The sequence below is a fragment of the Prionailurus viverrinus genome, chromosome X, assembly GCF_022837055.1.
Source record: "Prionailurus viverrinus isolate Anna chromosome X, UM_Priviv_1.0, whole genome shotgun sequence".
Classification (NCBI taxonomy): domain Eukaryota; kingdom Metazoa; phylum Chordata; class Mammalia; order Carnivora; family Felidae; genus Prionailurus; species Prionailurus viverrinus.
The window spans coordinates 40,745,821-40,763,971 of NC_062579.1; the positions used below are offsets into that span (position 1 = coordinate 40,745,821).

Here is an 18,151-nt window from a genome sequence, read left to right on the forward strand (position 1 = left end):
GACATATTTGGTAAGGCCAGCACCTTGTCATGAAAACCAGACAAGGACATTATAAGAAAACTACAGACTAAAATCCCTGATCATCATAAACACAAAAATCCCTAACAAAATATTAGCAAATCTAGTCTTGTTCTTATTTCAAAAACCAATCAATAGAATTCACCATATCAATAGAGTAAAAGAGAAAACTATAAGATCACTTCAATAGATATAGACAAAGCATTTTAAAGAATCCAGCATCTGCTCCTGATGAAAGCTCTCAGCAAATTAGGAATGAAAGGGAACTTCCTCAAGCCGTCAAAGGGCATCTATGAAAACTTATCGCTAACATCAAACTTAATATGGAGAGATTAGGAACAATGCAACACTAGCCACACTTACTATTTCCACTAAACATTGTGTTGGAGGTCCTAGACAGTGCAAGAAGGCCCCCCCTCCCCTAGAAAATGTATACACAATAGAAAGGAAGATAAAAAACAATTTCATTTGCAGATGACATGATTGTCTATATAGAAAATCTTTTTAAAATCTACCACAAAGCTACTAGAACTAGTGAGTTTGGCAAGGTTGCAGGACACAAGACCAATATACAAAATTAAATTGTATTTCCATATAGTATTAACAATGAATTTTAACTTGACATTAAGAAAACAATACCATTTACAATAGCATCAAAACCATGAAATTCTAGGGATAATAGCTAAATATTTGCAACATTTGTATGCTGAAAACTATAAGTTGTATACATCAATATACTTCAAAAACATCAGCATACATATTAAATAAAGTTTGATATTTGTTTATAATATTTGTAGGCAAAATTTACTTGCAGGGAAATGCACAAGTATTAAGTGCACATTTGTTGAGTTTCAATGAATGCATACACCTGTGTAACTCAAATGGTTATCAAGATACAGAACACTACCACCATCTGACAAAGTTCCCTCATGCGTTTTCCTGCTCAATCTCTGTGGCACCTTCCGTAGGTAACCAGTGTTTTCTTGTTTCCCACAGAATAGCTGTTATAGAATGTTACATAAAAGGAATAGCATATACTCTTTTGTGTAAGGCTTCTTTCGCCCCTAAGTTTCCTTTTTTTTTTCTTCAAAGAATGTGTATTGAAGAACTCCACACACTAAGTCATTCAGGAGTGTCTGCCTCTGCAACAACAGTTCAACACAGGAATTAACTTCTGATTTGAGTGCACCAGCCAAAAGGTGGCGCTAGGGAAGCCATGGGGAAGGAACCTGGCAGTGAGCTGGTAAGGACATAGGGGATCCTCTCAGGAGTCCCTTGGGGGATTGGTAGTAGCCTGTGTTTGGGGGTGGGGGGTAGGTTATAACCAGAGTATAACAACAGCTAGTCTAGACCTGGGCCTCTGACAAAGATAGGCTGGAGAAGGGCATAAGGATTTGTTCTTTAGAAAACCTGGGGGACATTTACAAATTTTGCAGGTCCAAGTAGTTTTTCAAGCAGGAATTGGAAGGGAATAAGTGCTATTTTCTGTCAGGCATTAGACCTGTTTGATCTTCACAACTGATATATGAGGCAGCCATTATTTTCCTCTACTTTAGAGATGAGGTAATAAGACTTCTCTCAGTACTGGCCATTTTATGAGGTAAAAGTTCTGTTTTTTTCCCCTTTAAAAATCATGTACCTGTGGGGCACCTAGGTGGCTCAGTCGGTTGAGCATCTGATTCTTGGTTTCGGCTCAGGTCAGGATCTCACAGTTTGTGAGTTCAAGCCCCACATCAGGCTCTGTGCTGACAATGTGGACCCCACTTGGGATTCTCTCTCCCTCTCTCTGCCCCTCCCCTGCTCATGTTCTCTCTCTCTCTCTCTCTCTCTCTCTCTGTCTCAAAATAAATAAATAACATTTTTAAAAGGTCATGTAATGCAAGTTTTGGTGGTTGAATGACTTACTTGCTCAAGGTCACTCAGATACCAATTTTACAGTCAGGATATACATCCCAGTTCTGTCCATTTTGTGAGGCAAATGTCATTTTCATCTAAAGATGGGTTAACTGCAACTTTGGTGGCTGAGTGTCTTACCCAAGGTTACTAAGCTACCACTTGGAGAAGCCAGGGCTATACAGTTTAAAGGAATTGTAATCATTACATTTTCCAATGATTTGCCTCACTTTCTCCTCACCAAGAGAATAATGGAAGCAAAAGTATCCAAGAACCAAGTCCTCACCTGCACTGTCAGCTTCCTGGGTTTCCAAGTATTGCTAGGTGCCAAACTGCCATCCTCAGGGCTACTGTGCTGGGGATTATGATAGCAAGCTGAACACCGGATGCATTGGTGGTGGTGGCACCAACAGTTGTAGCAGTTTGGCATCATATTTCTCTTTCGCAAAGCAGGGCAGATTTCCCCAGAACAATACATGCAAGGGTCATGGACTATGGCTCCCTGGACACTGCAGGAGTAGGAGCAGGTCCTGTGGTAGTCAAAATCCCCACAGTGCAGCGACTTACAGCACATGGATGGTTCTAGACCTTTGCTTGCAAAACATTCTGAGTATGTAGGAGTTTCTGACTGAAGGGGTGACACCGAATGATATGATTTGTCTGTGGCATGATATGGTTGGTCTGTAGAATGATATGATTGGTCCATTGGATGGCGCCTCAATTCCCTATAGCTGGAGCTCATTGGCTGGAAGTTTTGGTCTATAGGTTTTGGTCTCTGGGTAAAAGTCTTATTGCTATGAGTGGTTAAACCTGGCAAATGTGATGTAGATAAGGATTTGCTACTCTCTTCAAAGAACTTTCTTCTGTCTGCAAAGGGAAGGAGGATGGCTTCCTCCCCAGCTTGGGCAGTAGAAACCTTCAATTCCTTGCTGTCACTTGGGTTAGAAGGGCCTTCCATGGATAGTGCCACATGTGGCTGTAGGTTGTTCTCTGGAGACCATCTCCAGTGACCTCCACAGACTCCACGGTGAACATTTGTTTTCTCAGAGTCTGAGGAGGACAAGTCAGATGCTTTCCACCAGGTGTTCAGGCCAAAAGAGGGCTGGCCAGGCCTCTGGCCAGGGCTTATTTGTCCCTCTAAGCCTGTCCTAGATTCATGGCTCTCAGTGGCTTGGGTGAGGCACTCTGAAGACCTAGCCTTGAGTATCATGCTCTTGTTGAAGAGCTTGTCCCTGGGGCTAGGTGGTTTTTTATATGAAGATAGAAGACATGAGTTCGAGGCAGAACGTGGAGTACTTTCTAGGGGCTCCTCAGTCTCTTCCACTGGCTCCTTAGTGTCACACAGCTGTGACAAGGGATTCTTGCTCTTCTGGAGCTGGGCCTTCCTCCTCTGAATCTCATTACGCAGATTGGTAGCAAAACGCTCACTCTTACGCCGGTTTTGTATTGAGCGGCCCCGGGGCCCTCTATTTCGTCTCTCACCTACCTGGCCACATTCCTTGGGTTCACTGTCCCCTTCTTCAGTAGCCTCCATGCTGCCAGCTACTTTAGTGGTTGAATAACAATCCCTGGCTTGTTGAACAAGGGAGCCAGAGGCAGAGGGCTGCTGGCTGGCTAATTCACTGCTTGCTCTACAGGCTCTGTTTGGGTCCCAGAAACTTATCTCTGGAGGGTGCCCATCAGCCTCTCCATGTGGGGAACTGCTTGGGCTCTGGTGTCCTGAACCCAAAGACCTGTCATCCACTTGCCTGGTCTTTCTCTCTTTGCTAGGCTGGTCCTGGGTTCTTCCTGTGGAGGAACATGGACTTTTCTTCCCTGTGTGGCTGCTATGCAAAGGTGACAGAGTCCACTCATGCCCATCCTCCCCGGTCGGGAGCTCCATTCCCTTGCTGCCCCTCATATCAAGGTGTACATGCTGTAAATGGGATTCCAGAAGCTGTTCAGGGGCACTATGACGATGCCCCGTGGGTCCTGTGAGGTGTGGAGGGCTGCCAAGAGAAGCAGCCTTAGTTGGCTCTGCTGAAGCCTTCTTGAGTGGGCTGGAATCTATGCTGGAAGCTTTGTCATACACTTTTGGGAATCCAACGGCTTTGGCTGAGGCCTCCATCAGTAGATGCTCAGAGTCCTGCTGGCCGGATTCAGGACCTTGGCTGAGCTCACAGTTCTGATGGCCCTCATTTGTCACTTGGTCTTGCCCGCTGAGGCAGCAGAACCTGTTAGGGTTCCTTGGGGATAGCACGGTGTCTAAGCTCACTATCTCCTTCTGCTGCAAGGAGTCCACATGCTCAGAGGTCCAATGCTGCTCTCCATTAAGGAGCTGGGCTCTGGAGGCCTGAAGGCTGTCTCGCCTCACTGGAGGCTGTGGTGGGCCTCTGATAGCCTTGGCAGGCCCAGAGTGGTGGGCCTCCTGTGGACAGGATGACATCTGGGAGCTGGGAGTCAGGTGGCCCCCATTGGTGGTGCGCCGGCTACCTCCAGAGGTCTCAGTCACATTGGGCCGGCCACTGGCAGCTTTTGTTGGCCCCGGGCCTAGCATGATGCAGTCTACAGAGCCTGGCTCTTCTGGCTTGAGGGAAAGGGCACAGTCAGAGGCATTTGAGCTGGCTGAGAAGGAGCTATAGGCTGAGTCACGCTGGTTGGGGTACATGTTCTGATCCATGGGCAAGAGGTGGCCCTCATAGGAAGCTTGGCCTGGTTGCTCCAGGCTCTCCATGCTGCCAATGGAGCTGCTTTTCTCAGTGCTGCAGTGCCGGGAGAGTGGACACCACTGCACACACACGTCACTGCAAGACACAGGGCACACTGGTTAGTTAGCCAAATTACCACATCCCTCTCCCGCCATGGCCAGCCCTGCCGTGGGAGAAGGCAGAACAACCCAGAGGCACCCGTGCCACAAATAAGAAGGAGATAAGGCAAAAAAAGGAAGAAGGGAAACAGAGAAAGATATGGATACTGGGGCTCCAGAGAGACGTGGTAAAATGGGAGACAAAACAACATATGGAAACAGGAGAGGGCAAGATCCCAAAGACTAAAAGTGTAAGAACTCCACTGGGGCTTATGCTCTGTTTCCCTGCCGCCAGTGAGTCTAGAATTGCTTCTGGCCTGTCACTGTCCTTAGGAAGTCAGCATGTGGCTCTCTGCCAGGAGAGACAATCACAGAATATTAGTATTAGAGAGAGACTCTAAAGGGTTGATTCAATTTCAGCCAGCCCACTTTGTAAATCACTGGCTGTCAAATTTGAATGTGCATCAGAAGCACAGGGAGGACTTGTCCAAACAACACAGGTTTTCGGGCCCCATCCCCAGAGTGTTAAGTCTGGGTGAATCCTGAGAATTTTTGCCTTTGACAAGTCCCCAGGTGATGTTGGTACTCTTTGTTGGTCCAGGGACCACACTTTTGAGAATTGCTGGAGTAAAGCGAGCCCTGCAAAAGGAAGTGATTTTGTGGAGGTGATTTTCTCAAGATCACCCAGCTGTAGCTTGTGACCCAGACAGGGCTGGAATTTAGGCAGCGTCTGGTTCTCTTCTTGGTAGTAGTGATCCTGACCATTTACCAAGGACCTACAATGTGCCAGGCACTTTACAATGTCTCATTTCAGACTGAAGGGGACAGATTATTATCCCCCAAACAATAACTGAGAAAACAAGCTTAGCAATGTAAATTGACAAGCTCACATAGCTGCTAAAGAAGCAAAGCTGGAATTTGAACCCAAGCCTCTGTGAGTCCAATGTCTTAGCTCTTCTGCTATACTATTCGTTAAATTGGAATAATAATAATATCTGTATTATTAATAATAATAATATAATATCAGGTTGCTTTGTTGGTGGCATCAGTTAATAAATGTAAAGCTCTTGTCACAGCCCAGGCACCTAGCAAAGGTTCAATACACAGCTAGCTGCTGCTCTCTTGCTTTTTGTTTTAATTTATATTGTTATCAGCACCCTCTGTATCACTAGTGTTGATATTATGGTTGGCCCTTCATACCCATCACTCCCTCATCCCCCATAGCAAAGCCAAACCAGGGAGACCAAGGAAGGAACCAGGATAAGACACAATCTTGAATTTTAAGTACCATTTCCCACAAACAAAGCCAAAGTGAGCCAAGTCATGCCAGTAACTCCCTATGCCTAGAACCTCTGAGGTCACAGACTGTTCTCAGAAAGGCCATAGTTCATAGACCCAGAACTGGGAGGTGGCAAGGGCTCCCAAGATCCCCAGATCAGCCTCCCTTCATACTTGCTTCCTGCCTTGCCACTTAGCCACTCTGCTCATGTGACTTCTGGACTAAGAATCCATCAATTCCTTGTTAGTAAGGCAACCTGCCACCCACCCTACCACCCTTCCTGCTGCAGACAACCACACCCCCACTCAAATAGGAGCCAAGCTAAGAATGTGTTTCAGTGTATTCTTCCAGAACAGAACTGCCTCTGCCCGGAGCTCCTGTCTTTTGGTGCTAAATAAAGTCATTGGGGGCAAACTCAACCCTTAGCTTCCCTGAGCCTCATCACCAGAAATTCCTTCTTAGAGGGAAGTTCTTGTTGTGGAATGGAAAATATAGCTGAGGCCAGCATCCCTCTGGGCTCTGAGTTTGCAGAAAAAGTTCTCTTCCCCTTCTGGGCAGCTGTTTTCACAACAGACAATACTAGGCCCCCTGAATTGAGAGATCCTCATGGCAAATAGACCCTGTTCTTCAGAGAGGTGCCCATTCTGAGGGCTTTGGCCCTGTGACAGAGCTGGTGAACTCTGGATGAGATCACCAGTGAGTCACTGTAGCTAGAGAAGAGAACCAGAACTGAGCCCCAGTGCCCTCCAGCATTGAGACCCGGGGGGATTAGGAGGAACTAGGGGAAAAGACTGAAAATGAGCAGCCACTGAAATAGGATGAAAAGTAGAAGAGTGTGGTGTCTTGCAAGCCAAGTGCAGTATTTCAGGGAAACATTTTCTAGAAGTAAAGGGACTGTCCCAAAGTCACAGAGAATTAGCAGTAAGTAGCCTAGGACTAGAACCCAGGTACTATGGATTCCCACTCCATTTCCCATTATAGCACTCTGGGCTCTATAGCATGCATCTGGGACTAGAGCAGAAGGGTAGGAGTGGCCAGATGGTCTACCCTCCAGTTCATCTTGAAGGGGAGGGTTCTAGACTCACCTTGTGTTGCAGCCGGAATGCCAGGACAAGCTGAAGGCTTCAGAAGGGAAATGCATGGTGGTAGCCACTTCAGGGCATCCTTCCAGCAGCTTGGCCACATGCCATGAGTGTGGCCTACTGACAGGGGCGTTTCTCCTACAGCAAGAAAGGGACAGGAAGTCAGCTTAGGGAACCAGAGCTGAAATCACTTCCCATGCAGCTTCCACCCCCACCCCCTCTTTCCCTTAAATGAAGTAAAACATCTTGCAAGGAGCTGGTATGGGAATCTTAGTGGCCCTCTTCGGCTCCTGGCACTCAAATCTCCTTCGTGCTGAGGATGAGGTATGGATATACAGAATGTCAGTTTCACAGGGCTACCTTGCTCATGGGTGTATCCCAGGCACACACAGCAGTGCCAGACCCATAGTAGATGCTCAGTAAGTATTTGTGGAATAAATGAGTACTGCTGCCCAATCAACAGTGAGCCTACCCTAAGTTGTCTTTGAGGAAAAAAATCAATCTGGACAAACATCCCATTTTTCTCTAAGAAAAGAATAGGCAAGGGGTGCGTAGGTGGCTCAGTCAGTTAAGTGTCCATCTTTGGCTCAGGTCATGATCTTGTGGTCAGCAAGTTTGAGCCCCACATCGGGTTCTGTGCTAACAGCTGGGAGCCTGTATCCTGCTTCAGATTCTGTCTCTCTCTCTCTCTCTCTTCCCCTCCCCCACTCACACTCTCTCTCAAAAATAAATAAACATTAAAAAAAATTTTAAAGAAAAAAATAGGCAAGTGATAGAGAAGTTCAAAGAAGTCAACACCAGGCTGCAAATCCTCCAATTTTCACTTGTTCCTGTGATAAGCATTTGTTATATGTTTACTTCTTCACAATGTACCGTCTGTGTATAGCTCTGGGGATACAGAGATGAATCAAACATAGTCTTTGCTTACAGATTAGTAGGAAAGAGAGCTAATTCGAATAAAGCATGGTGAAGGCACTGAGGGAGTGAAGGATAAGATGGGCACAGAGGTGAGATGCCTGAGTTTGTAGGCAGAGGGGGACAAGGAACCCCAACTCCTGCCAGGGAAAACAGCACCAAGTGGTGAGTGATGCAGTGCTGGGCTGACAGAGAGACTGTCTGCTCTGCATGACGGGGGTACATAGAGGGATACAGGTCTGAGGCCAATGCCCTGGAGGCAACCACAAGGTGTCTGGTGCTGGAGGCTGCAGCCATACTATTGTACTGACTGGCATAGACAAGACCCATTCCTGTCCTCTGGTATATTCCCCGTGAATAGATACCACCCTTACAAGTGGAGAAGAATGACATGGGGAAGAGCACACGTGGGACCTGGGTAATTCACCAGAAGATAAGGAGAAGGTTGATTAGATGGGGGGCGGGGGGAAGGAAACAGAGAAAAAGAATGAAAGGGAGAGAAAGAAAGAAAGAAAGAAAGAGAAGAGAAGAGAAGAGTGAGAGAGGGAGGGAACCTGGGTGGCTCAGTCAGTTAAGTGTCCTACTTCAGCTCAGGTCATGATCTCACAGTTCGTGAGTTTGAGCCCCGCGTCGGGCTCTGTGCTGACAGCTTGGAGCCTGAGCCTGCTTCAGATTCTGTGTCTCCCTCTTTCTCTGCCCCTCCCCCACTCATGCTCTCTCTCTCTCTCTCTCTCTCAAAAATACATAAACATTAAAAAAATTAAAAACAAAGAGTGAGAGAGGAAACAAATGACACAGTGGGAGAAAACTGAGAGAGATTATAGAGGAATACATAGTAGAGAGAAATGGGTGATAGAGAAAGGGATGAATGACAGAGTAAGAGGAGGATAAATAAGTAGATGAGAGACAGAGACAGAGACAGAGAGAGAGAGAGAGAGAGATGATAGCCTCTTTAATTTATTCAGTCATTTACTGTGGCAGGCTCCATGCTAGACACTAACAGTGCAGAGTTGACTAAGATAATGGCCCCTGTTTTGAACAAGCTTGTAATCTAGTGAGATAAATCAGCTCTCTACCTCCTAGGAGCAGTAGTGGATAGACTTGAGCTGGATTCCATCCTGGCTGGGAATGCCCCTCACCCTAGTGGAAACACAGAAAATCCCAGCAGTACAAGGTTCTAGAGGCCCAAGGCCTAAAAAGGCAGTCCTGAGGAAAACAGCCTTGCTAGGGAAAACAAGGGTTGAGTGGTAACAGGCCAGACATGGACAAGGAGGTGTAAGAGGAAGGGCAAGGGAAGCTGCTCGTCAAAGGTCAGGAACCAGAGCCACAGGTCAGCAGCGCTGGCTAGATTTATGGGGAGGAAAGCCAAGCGAGGCCCCCACTTTTAACTATAGTGTTCTATTATGGGTTTCAAAATGCCCAGTAGGGAATCTAGAGGTACAAGAAGACCTTAGAGCAGGAGGAGGTGGGGTGCCTGTTCCAGAGTTTCACACACAAAGCCATGTTGTTAGAAATCTTTCCAGCTAATATTACCTGGTAGTCATCCAATAACAACTGTAGATAAAGCAGCTGACAGAAGTACTGTGTATTACTACATACTAAGAGCCATGTGTTTCTACTAGGTACTATGCTTCCAGGCGCTGAGATACAGTGGAGAACAAGGCACCTCTCTTATTTTGGGCCCTTCTTCCACATCCAGGATTTCTGAAGAGTCCAGGATTTAAAATGTGAGTGGTCAGCCTTGATACCATCTTCCCCCAGCCATCCAATCTTTCATTGAGTTCTACTGGGTCTTCTTTTATATCTTTCTGGCTTTGCCTCTCTCTCTCTCTCTCTCTCTCTCTCTCTCTCTCCATTTTCATTGATTCTATTCTACATAATTACACTTCTCCACAGAACCCACCACCAACACCTTCTGTTCTAGTCCAGGCCCTTAACACTATAATGTCCAAAATACCATGTCAGTCTGCCAGCCAGTCTCTCGTTGTTCCATCTCCAGTAATTGCTTTTGGGTCATATCACATCAAACACCAATTGAATTGTGGCACTCACCTATTCAAGAATCTTCCCTGGCTCCATGTTTCTTCCCCTGTCCTGCATCAAATATAAACCAGGTGAGATGTTCAAAGCTGTCTATGAGCTATCTTTACCCACCTGGCCCAATCTCCCATATCTGTGCTCCAGTCATGTCCTGTAAACAACTTTGCACTTTTGCCATTGGTTCTCCAATAGAATCTAGCACAGGCTCTGTAGATGGACTACCTTGGTTTGAATCCCAGCTCTCCCACTTATGAGACTATTACTTTGCACAGGTGACTTCACTTCTCAGAGCTCTAAAATGGGGATAAAATAGCTAATTCGTGGGGTTGTAAAGATCACATGAGACAATGTATGTCGAATGCTTAGAACAAGGTCTGGTAAGCCCTCAACCTATCTTAGTTATTACTCTGACTATTCTCTTCAGCTGGAATCCCCCTCTAATTTTTTCAGTCTGCATCCCACCTATTCTTTAAGGTGCTGCTCAAGTACCATGTCCTCCAGGGTGCTTGCCCTTAGTAATCTAGTCCTCACAATTTATCTTATAATAATATTATGTTTTATATTGCACATCATCATTTCATGTATGACAGTCTCATCCCACCAACTGTATCAGGCCAGTAAGGAAGGAAACAAACATGAGTGAGGTGGATCTCGGTTCATATCCTAACTCTACCAATTTGGATGTGTGACTGTACGCAAGGCACTTAACCCATCTGAGCTTTGGTTTTCTTATCTGAAAAAGGGAACAATAATCCTTACCTGGCTAGGTTATGGTGAGGATTAGGGATAATATTTTCAAAGCATCTGAGACAGAGCCTGATACGTAACAAGTGGTCAATAAATAGCACGTACTATAATAAAGGTTATCAGCTCAGACTTGTCCTTCTGGATTGTTCAAAAGTACTCCCACCAGATTTGTCTATCTGCTGTCAAGGTTTGGCTACACCACTCCTCAGCCACAATTTGAAATGTAGCTAACAAAGGCATCTACTATCTAGGGTCTCTCCAGGAGTTGGAAACAATCCCAAAGAGACAGAAGCAAGGCAATAGGGATTTGGGACCACTGAGAGAAAACCACAAGTTATGGGAAGGAAAATCCTAGCAGAGGAACTGTAGCCAGAGCTGGAGACTTCTAGCCCTAGTTTGGAAAAGGAGAGGAAACTATCAATAGGGTCTAATACTCAGTCTAGTATTATTACTAAACATCCCTAGACTTGGAGACAGTCTACACTGACATTCCACTCCTGGCTGTGTTACCTTGGGCAAGTCACTTCTCTGAGTTGTAGGTTCTTTGTCTGTAAAACTATGAAGAGAACCCCTTACTCACGAATTACAGCCTCGATTAAATGCAACCCTGTGTGTGAAACCACTCAGTGTAGTACCTGACATACCATGAACTTTACAAAAACAGAACAGGGACCATTAATTGACCACTTAGATGTGCTGGGCACTAAGCACTTTGTATATATTAGTTGATTCAGTCCTCACTCCAACCTTATCAGTAAGAGCTATTATTATCCTCAGTTTACAGATGAGGAAACAGAGACGCAGATAAATTGCTTTGCCAAGAGCACACATAATGAGGATGAGGCTCAGAACCTCCAGCCCTTTCTAGGATACCACAGGACTCCTCCTCCCCAAAGAGGGACTTGACTCAACAAGCTTGTATATCTGAGGCTTCTCCTAGCTGTTTCTACAAGAAGCAGTCATAAAGGGAAAGTCTTGGTGGTCCTTGAGTTTAAACCATACCTTCTTCGGGCAGTGGGGAAGAGTGATGAAGAGAAAGAAGCAGAGAGTTGAGAAAATGCCAACCACCAAACATGCAGCTCCAGGCCTAGCCATGGAAGGAATGACATCAGTGCCTGCCCTTTCTCCCAAGACTGGCTCAGGTACTGTCATGAACACATACCGTACCATTCATTACTCCAAAGTTCCTTTCTTAGAAAGCAAAGATAAAGGGATACTGAAGAAAGAAAGCAGAAGGGGAAGAGAGGCAGCAGCCATGGCTACCAGCAGCACCTACCATGGAAGTTGGTCCTGGTGGGGAGATGGCTTAGGAGAAAAACTGGGTATCCAGCCAGCTCAGGTGCTCAACAACCCCTCCAGCCAGCTCCTAGTGCTTCTTTCTGCAGGCTGGATCTTCCCTTAGGTGAGACCCATCTGCCTTCCTGTTAAGACTTCCTGAGATGAGGGGCCATCAGCCCAAGCTGCTGAGTGCGATGCAAAGGGCTCAGGCACAGTCAGGTCCCAGTTCCAAGAACAGAGAGGAGTGGCATTGAAGGCAAGGTATGGCCATCAACCGTTGGACCCAGATGCAGCCACAGCCAGAGGAAGGAAAGCCAGTGTCAAGAGCAGGACAGGAGTGAAGACGCTGCTCCAGAAACCAGCCAGTACCCTGGTGGCAAAGGGAAGGATGAAAGGCAGTTCCAGAAGCATAAACAGTCCCCCTGTTCCCTACTCCAGCCTCCTCTGAGCCCTGGCCCACCCCCTTCCACGGCTCAGGGGCCAATAAGGAAGCTGGGCCCCCAGCCACTGCTAGAACTCAGGAAAGGAGCAAGGAAATGATGTTTGGGAAAGATAAAGCTAGTGTCTAAAAAGAATTTTTAAAAATACACGTAAGTAAGAGAGAAAAATACCCCAGACACATACACTTAAAAGAATTCCTGTGCTTCCTGAACTGAGCTGACCCCACCCAGCCATCTCCGTGGGTCCTCTGGGCCCCAGAAAAGGAAAGCCTGGAGCAGCCAAGCCTAGCAGACTCCAGGTCCTGAAGAGCAAGTAGTAAGTACTACAGCTTATTTTACATGGCTGGGGGATAGTGACCTAGAGATTTTCCAAGGTGAATGTCCTGCTGAGCTATACAGACTTACAAACCAGTCTCAGTCATATTTACAGGGTCTGCACTTCCTATGGGCACCTGGAAAGATCCAAAGAAAACTTCATTTTGCAACTGAGATGGTGGTGCTTGGAGTCAGCATCCCTGGCCCTGCCATGAATTCTCTGAACTCTGACAACTTACTCCCATTCTCTGAGCTTCTGTTTCCTCTATGCAAAATAAAACATTGGACTCCATTGTTACAAACAACCCTTCCAGCTATAGCATGTTATGATGTAATAGTCCTAGGCCCCAGGCTGGGGCTTCAAATGATGTCCTCACTGACCTATGTGATAGCCAGAAACCAGAGTGGCCCCACATGATTTTGTTGTATATCCCAAGCCCAAAATCAGGCATCAGGGTTTAATTTCTCTCAGAGATTTAGGGTTGGGGGTTTCCTTTTGTAATACTCCTGATCCCCACTCCAGGTTCCCTTGGCATCTGGTCCTAATTCCAGCAATTTCTGGCCCAAGAAGGCTTATGTGAGCTCCCTCAGGACAAGAAGTATGCTCAGGCCATTTCTTTCTGGGGAAATCATGCCTGGAGGCCCCTTCCCTTCTCTTTCCTCTGTACCACCTAGTGAAGTCTGGGTTGACTTTTTGTCTACTCCCTAAAAGACAGGTGCCATCCAAGTAAGCCCATAGGCCCTCCTTTGGTAGTTAGTACTGTATGGGCAAAGTTTGGGGATTTTATGGGTGTATAATATGGCTTATAGTCTCAGCTTTACCATTCACTACTTGTTTGGTCTTGGGTATGTCACAGAGCCTTCATTTTCTCATCTGCAGGCATTCAACAAATGGTACCTTCTGTTAATATTATCTTCTACACAAAATAGCAATGGGCAAAGTACTGTTAATAGCATGAAAAATGACTTCTTCATTCCAAATGAAGATTAATGAGAAAGGACTAATTTAAAGAAGGTTCAAAACAGATGGTTACCAGAGGGGAGGTGGGTGGGGGGATGGTTTAAACAGGAGATGAGGATTAAGGAATGCACTTGTTGGGATGAGCACCGGAAGACATACGGAAGTGTTGAATCACTACATTGTACATCTGAAGCTCACATAAGGATGTATGTTAACTACCCTTGGATTAAATAAAAACTTAATTAAAACATTTAAAAGAAGAAAAGAAGGTTCAAAAGCCAAACCTATACTCTAGAGAAGAGCTTCTCAAACTTTAATGGGCATATTAATCACCTGTGATCTTGCTAAAATGCAGATTCTGATTTAGCAGGTCTAGAGCAGGCTCCAGATCTAACTTTCTAACAAGCTCTACAGTAATGCTGATGCTGCTGGTGTGATCACCATCCTTTGACAATACACTGGGGAATACAGTACCATTAACAGTATACTAAAGAATAATTCTTGGTCTGAAAAAGCATGAGGATAAACAGTTTCTTCTCATGTCATTCCTCAGGCCTGGGTGCCCAGCCTTCGCTAATCTTCTGGTTATCAAGTACCTTCCTCCTTTCACTCAGCAACCCAGTGCAAAACAGTGCTTTCCTGATGAGATCTGCTGATCCCCACATCATAAAAAAATAGAGAACAATGAGTTTGATAGGAGTTGGGTCCTGTCTATAGCCAGGTGAGGCTGAGAAAATTATGAGTAGAGGAGCAAGCATGTTCATGGGACTTCCTGAGGTACAGGTGGGGCAGGCGGAGGAGATGCAGAATCACCAAATGAGGTGATATGATAGGCAGGTGGGCACAGGTGGAATATACCTGAAAAATTCTTGGGCAAAGGAAGATAAAATAGGAACACTTAACAGTGTGGCCAATTTGGGATTTGGAAAAGAGGCTGGGGGTTGGGGTGAGGGTAAAAGGGGAATCCTCTCACTTATCAATGCTGAGTTCCAGATTACATTATCAAGTATAACCTCCTATATTTGGGGGAAGGTAAAGATGACTGCTTCTTTCCCAAGCACTCAGAAAATAAGAACTTGGCATGGATGCAAGATGAGGATGGTCACATGAAGGTGAAAGTGGCAGATAAGCCAGAAGCTAGCTCCCAGAAGAGTCCTCTGGTAAACACTTGTGAGAGATGAGGAGAGGGAGATGCAAAAATTCTGGATGGGGTGCCTTAGTGGGCTCTTGCCCCAGTATCTTCTGACAGCATTACCCATCTCTGATTCTGGCTCCCAGCAGACCCATTAAGCAATACTTAGAGGCACACAGAGAAAGAGAACCATGGCTTTGCCCCAACCCAGGGCAAGAAGGAAAACATGGCCTGTGTTGCTTGGGATTGTGCTTAATACGAGGTCTGGGATATAGCCTATTGCAGGCTCTTTCCTCTTTTGAAAGTGTTTAGATAAGGAGAAGCACAAAAGAGTGTCCTTGACTAGTTTTGTTTACTTTCTGTGGTTCTTCCAGCTTCCCCCTGAACAGTACATTCCACTTGCCCCACATGAAGGAGTCCAAGCTTATTCTGGCCAGCTCTGCAGGAAGGGAAGCCTGCGTACAGACCGGTGGACAGAACAATGCATGGCTTGTTTATCTGACAAAATAGGGGAAAAGCTGCTTGATCACCATGGAAGGATACAGAGCTACTAAGGTCCACTCACACCCCACTGCTAGTGGGGGACCTTGCGGCCTGGTGATCCAGGGACCCTTTCTTATTACAGACCAAACCAAGGGGGAACGTGTGTGTGTGTGTGTGTGTGTGTGTGTGTGTGTGTGTGTATAATTTTAAAGACAACTTTTACAACAGTGGCTTTCTTGTCTGGGAAAGTCAAAGTTTCAGTCATCTGAAATGTGGGTATTTTACATAGGAGGGCCTTTGGTATACTTCTGTCTCCCCAGATTCCCCACCTCCTCCAACCTTCCCTCACCTCTCTGAACAGTCAGGTCAAGCTCTTTCATGTAAATATGCTGGATCCACCTCTCCACCCTCCATCTCAGGATCCATCCCTGGCTAAAAGGAAACCAAGGGCAGTGAATAAGAAAGGGAATGTTGCAGTGGAAATAAAGACTCCCTCAAATGCTGTTGTATGTGTCAGGAGGTACCTTTGGGCTCTCCAATTAGAGAATGATAACTTTATCTGATAAGGGTCTTTATATTTGACCTTCTGTTTTCATGTATCAATTTTCACATTGAAATCTTTAAAACAGGGGGACACCTATTTTTTTTAAAGAAGGCTGGAAAGAGGTAACCTATGAATGATTCAGGAGAGCTTTGCAAATATTAGGGGCTAAAAATGCTTAGTATTTTAGAAGCACAGTACCTGTAATTCTCTTTCAGAGTGGGATAGAGAGTATATTTTAGTTCTATGTACAGTCTAATAAGACATAGCCATCATAGACTGTTTGTTGTCAATGATCCCAAAGGCAAGAAGGTTGACGGTTCATATTTCACAGCTTCTAGAAATAAGGTGAGCAAGTCAAGAATCTGAATAATGAAAGAGAGTTTTTCTCACTTCCCTGTATATACAAAAGCTAAGAGTGAAACACCAGAGGGCTGAGGGAGACTTCAGGAGAGAATATAGGGAAAATGACAATAGGTTCACAGAGAATCATCTGTTGAGCCAGCTTCTGGTGTGATGCCCAATTTCCTAAGCCAACACCCAGAGTGATAAAGGTGGAGGATGTTTGTCCTCCAGCTCTGGTTTCTATTAGTAATATTTGTAGTATCCCTTGGGAAGGAAGATATGGGAATAATACAAGATTTCCTTTCTTTTCCCTTTAAGCCAAATATCTTCTTCAGCTTAGACTCAGTACTGGAGATGCCACTTTTTCAAGAGGATGGTGAAACCCACAAAGGTTTTTCCTAAAGTTAAGTCTCAAAGCCCTTAGAATTACTTCTGGCCAGTCTTCAACTTATCTCCACTACGAAGGACATGGAGCCCTATGACAATAGCCAACAATAGTGAGGACCCTGGTAGAACCAACAGTACCCACTCCCTCTGCTTTGTGCAAACATGAAAATGAGGAAGGGTCAATGCTCAGCAGAGCTGGACCACAGTGAGCCAGGTGGAAAGCAGTGGGAGATGAGGTTGGGAAAATGCCAAGACCAGACTGTAGAGTTTTCAAAGGCCAAAGTAAGAGGTATGCATTTAATTCTCAGTGCAATGGGAAGCTGCTGGACATTGTTAAGCAGGGGACTACCATGATCTACATTTTATAAATATCTCACTTGGCTGATGAATTTAAGCAGGATGAGAGTAGAATCCAGGCAACCAGTTAAAAAGGCTCTCATAGGTAAGAGATAATAGTGGTTTGTTCTAGGGAAGAAGCAGTAGGGTAGAGAAAAGAAGTTTGATTCGAGAGATCTTGAAGAGGTAGAGCTGACAGTACTTGTTGATTGACTGAATGTGGAGAGTGAGGGAGAAAGAAGAAGCCATGATATTTGGGTCATTTGGCATCTGTACCTTCTTAACACAGAGTTCATTCCTGAAACTGACTCATTAGTAGTATATATTTTTTTTAAAAAAGTCAGCAATCTTCACCATTCTCTTATTCAAGCATTTATGGAGCTTCCATCCACAATTTAAGGTGCTTGGAGAGGTACCATGGAACATGCCAAAATGAAGATGATATAATCCATGTGCTTAAAGAATTTACAATGTGAGAGGGGATGAATAGAAATACCTAAGTAACCACTAAACCCTAACCAGAAAGTTATGTCATTGAAGGAAATGCTAACAAAATGAGGGTTTAAAAAAGGAGAAAGCACAGGTTAATTAAGGAAGACTTTACAGTGCCTCTGGGCTAAATCTTGAAGACTCAGTTTATTTATTATTTTTAATACAATTTATTGTCAAGTTAGCTAACATACAGCGTATACATTGTGCTCTTGGTTTCAGGAATAAATTCCTGTGACTCATCACTTACATAACAACACTCAGTGCTCATCTCAACAAGTGCCCTCCTCAATGCTCATCGCCCATTTCCCCCTCCCCCATACCCCCCCACCGCATCAGCCCTCAGTTTGTTCTCTGTATTTAAGAGTCTCTTTTGGGTTTGCTTCCCTCTCTGTTTGAAACTATTTTTTACCCTTCCCTCCCCCATGGTCTTCTGTTAAGTTTCTCAAGTTCCACATGAGTGAACGCTGTCTTTCTCTGATTGACTTATTTCACTTAGCATAATACCCTCTAGTTCCATCCACATTGTTGCAAATGGCAGGATTTCATTCTTTCTCATTGCCAAGTAGTATTCCATTGTATATATAAACCTGGCATAACGTCTCCAGTCTCCTCCAGTTTAAACCGAGACTCGGTTTAAACTGGAGGAGACTGGAGACATCATGCCAGGTTTGCATAAGTAAGA

The 18,151-nt window shown here is 45.2% G+C and overlaps 1 protein-coding gene across 3 annotated transcripts in view; it reads right to left on the reverse strand.

Moving 5' to 3' along the window:
• Positions 1-18,151, reverse strand: part of SHROOM4 (shroom family member 4) — a 135,820-nt gene that overhangs the window by 38,514 nt on the left and 79,155 nt on the right. The window contains exons 1-3 of one of the 3 annotated variants that reach the window (XM_047844494.1): positions 12,036-12,431; positions 7,061-7,195; positions 2,198-4,694 (exon numbers count right to left, since the gene is read on the reverse strand). In XM_047844494.1, coding sequence (XP_047700450.1) covers positions 2,198-4,694; positions 7,061-7,116 — 2,553 coding nt within the window. In that variant the 5' untranslated portion in view covers positions 7,117-7,195; positions 12,036-12,431. Of the gene's footprint in view, positions 1-2,197; positions 4,695-7,060; positions 7,196-12,035; positions 12,432-18,151 lie in introns of those variants that run through there. The other 2 variants (XM_047844495.1, XM_047844493.1) reach the window with 2 other exon arrangements.